General features: G+C 50.1%; 1 protein-coding gene across 1 annotated transcript; it reads left to right on the top strand.

Annotated features, from left to right (window-relative positions):
- The first annotated feature begins 1282 nt into the window (after nt 1-1282).
- On the top strand, nt 1283-2281 carry LOC118966740 (extensin-3-like). The gene has a single exon (XM_036990088.1). It carries the CDS (start codon nt 1283-1285, stop codon nt 2279-2281), a length of 999 nt encoding a protein of 332 aa, XP_036845983.1.
- Nucleotides 2282-3544: the final 1263 nt, after the last annotated feature.

The raw sequence follows: 3544 nt of genomic DNA, 5'->3' as shown, positions 1-3544 counted from the left end.
TGAAGTGACAAAATGACCAGCAGAACCGCAATAGAGACAGAGGCGGTTGGTGATTCTCCGTTCCCTCTCCTTAGTCGAGATGCGGATACCTCCCAGCTGCATAGGCTCAGCTCCCTAGCCGGCAGAGGAAGATGGTAGTGATGCGGAGAGGGGGGCAACGGAGAGCGCGAGCTCCTTTCCACGAGCTCGGTGACGAAGATCAACCCGTCGCTCAATGCGAATAGCGAGTTCAATCAAGGAATCCACGCTGGAAGGAACCTCCCGGGAGAGAATCTCATCCTTTACCTCTGCGCGGAGACCCTCCAGAAGACGAGCGAGCAAGGCCGGCTCGTTCCAGCCACTGGAGGCAGCAAGAGTGCGAAACTCAATAGAGTAGTCAGTTATGGATCGATTGCCTTGACATAGGGAAGACAGGGCCCTGGAAGCCTCCTCTCCAAAAACAGATCGATCAAAAACCCGTATCATCTCCTCCTTAAAGTCCTGATACTGGTTAGTACACTCAGCCCTTGCCTCCCAGATTGCCGTGCCCCACTCACGAGCCCGTCCAGTAAGGAGAGATATGACGTAGGCGACACGAGCAGTGCTCCTGGCGTAAGTGTTGGGCTGGAGAGAAAACACAATATCACACTGGGTGAGGAACGAGCGGCATTCAGTGGGCTCCCCAGAGTAACACGGCGGGTTATTGATTCTGGGCTCCGGAGATTCGAAAGCCCTGGAAGTGGCCGGTGGATCGAGGCGGAGATGGTGAACCTGTTCTGTGAGGTTGGAGACTTGGGTGGCCAGGGTCTCAACGGCATGTCGAGCAGCAGACAATTCCTGCTCGTGTCTGCCTAGCATCGCTCCCTGGATCTCGACGGCTGAGTGGAGAGGATCCGAAGTCGCTGGGTCCATTCTTGGTCGGATTCTTCTGTCACGGTGAGTGAATGAGGACCCAAAAGCGAATTAACTTAACAGAGCTTCTTTAATAACCAAACATAGGTAGGTTCAGACAGACCGGCAGATTCCGACAGGACAGGACAAGGTTACAGCAAACATGACGATAGTCTGGTTCAGGCATGAAACACAACAAACAAGAATCCGACAAAGACAGGAGCAGAAACAGAGAGAGATATAGGGACCTAATCAGAGGGAAAAAGGGAACAGGTGGGAAACGGGGTGAATGGGTAGTTAGGAGGAGACAAGGAACAGCTGGGGGAAAGCGGGGGAGAAAAGGTAACCTAATACGACCAGCAGAGGGAGACAGGGTGAAAGGAAAGGACAGAAAGACACAACATGACAATACATGACACAGAAGTCCTCCTCCAATCACAGAAGTCCTCCTCCACTCTCAGAAGTCCTCCTCCACTCTCAGAAGTCTTCCTCCAATCACAGTAGTCTTCCTCCACTCTCAGAAGTCCTCCTCCAATCTCAGAAGTCTTCCTCAAATCATAGAAGTCTTCCTCCAATCACAGAAGTCATCCTCCAATCACAGAAGTCCTCCTCCAATCATAGAAGTCGTCCTCCAATCACAGAAGTCCTCCTCCAATCTCAGAAGTCCTCCTCCAAACACAGAAGTCCTCCTCCAATCATAGAAGTCCTCCTCCAATCACAGAAGTCCTCCTCCAATCTCAAAAGTCCTCCAATCATAGAAGTCCTCCTCCACTCTCAGAAGTCCTCCTCCAATCACAGAAGGCCTCCTCCAATCACAGAAGTCCTCCTCCAATCACAGAAGTCCTCCACTCTCAGAAGGCCTCCTCCACTCACAGAAGTCCTCCTCCAATCACAGAAGTCCTCCTCCACTCTCAGAAGTCCTCCTCCAATCACAGAAGTCCTCCTCCAATCACAGAAGTCGTCCACTCTCAGAAGGCCTCCTCCAATCACAGAAGGCCTCCTCCAATCACAGAAGTCCTCCTCCAATCACATAAGTCCTCCTCCACTCTTGGAAGACCTCCTCCAATCACAGAAGTCCTCCTCCACTCTCAGAAGTCCTCCTTCAATCACAGAAGTCCTCCTCCACTCTCAGAAGTCCTCCACTCTCAGAAGTCCTTCTCCAATCACAGAAGTCCTCCTCCACTCTCAGAAGTCCTCCTCCAATCTCAGAAGTCCTCCTCCACTCTCAGAAGTCCTCCTCCAATCACATAAGTCTTCTTCCACTCTCAGAAGTCCTCCTCCAATCACAGAAGTCCTCCTCCACTCACATAAGTCCTCTTCCAATCACAGAAGTCCTCCTCCACTCTCAGAAGTCCTCCTCCAATCACAGAAGTCCTCCTCCACTCTCAGAAGTCCTCCTCCAATCACATAAGTCCTCCTCCACTCTCAGAAGTCCTCCTCTAATCACAGAATGCCTCCTTCAATCATAGAAGTCCTCCTCCACTCTCAGAAGTCCTCCTCCAATCACATAAGTCTTCCTCCACTCTCAGAAGTCCTCCTCCAATCACAGAAGTCCTCCTCCACTCACAGAAGTCCTCCTCCAATCACAGAAGTCCTCCTCCACTCTCAGAAGTCCTCCTCCAATCTCAGAAGTCCTCCTCTCCTCACAGAAGTCCTCCTCCAATCACAGAAGTCCTCCTCCACTCTCAGAAGTCCTCCTCCAATCACAGAAGTCCTCCTCCAATCACAGATGTCCTCCTCCAATCACAGAAGTCCTCCTCCAATCTCAGAAGTCATCCTCCACTCTCAGAAGTCCTCCTCCACTCTCAGAAGTCCTCCAATCTCAGATGTCCTCCTCCAAACACAGAAGTCCTCCTCCACTCTCAGAAGTCCTCCTGCACTCTCAGAAGTCCTCCTCTAATCACAGAAAGCCTCCTCCAATCACAGAAGTCCTCCTCCACTCTCAGAAGTCCTCCTCCACTCTCAGAAGTCCTCCTCCACTCTCAGAAGTCCTCCTCCACTCTCAGAAGTCCTCCACCACTTCACATCACCTACTCGGGTTGTAATAAATCGTATGCGTGAGGTAATATCATAAAGTAATGTAAAGATAAATTATTTTCCTGAGGTTAAAAGGAATTCAAAATGTGTCAACACATGAGAAGAGTAGTTAAACAGTGTTTGATGTCCACACTGCTATAAATCTTTTCCATTTGTCTGTAAGGTATTAGCGCACCGTGGGGGGAATGCAGCCAGTCTGCGATGGCTCTCTGGCTTCCAGATGGATTGTTCTGCTGTAATCCTTTGTTGACATGTATCAGAGGGAAACAGGGAGAAGGAGATCAGAATTATACAACTTGCCTATCTGTCCTATTCAGACTACGGCGTAGTTGGCACCCTATTCCCTGTGTAGTGTGCTAGCAGGCCCCTTTACACCGCCTCAAATGTAGTGCACTATGTGAGGGATTCAGTGCCATTTGGGATGCATCTTACGAAACAGTGACCAGTTAAGACCTGAATGAAGAAGAAAGACATGACAGGAGGTTTAAGTGGCCGATACTGCAGCTCTGTAATCCATCAGGAAAACACGACACGTCACGTGATGTTGTTCAGACTGAAGTGAACCGTTGGCGCTGAGACAAATACAGTACGCGGACAGTTAAATTCCATATTTCGGTTTTGCTTCAGGTACACTCTT

This window comes from Oncorhynchus mykiss, chromosome 1, assembly GCF_013265735.2.
Source record: "Oncorhynchus mykiss isolate Arlee chromosome 1, USDA_OmykA_1.1, whole genome shotgun sequence".
NCBI classification, from domain to species: domain Eukaryota; kingdom Metazoa; phylum Chordata; class Actinopteri; order Salmoniformes; family Salmonidae; genus Oncorhynchus; species Oncorhynchus mykiss.
The sequence above is the reverse complement of the archived record's forward strand: the minus strand, read 5'-3'. Positions and strand labels throughout refer to the sequence as shown.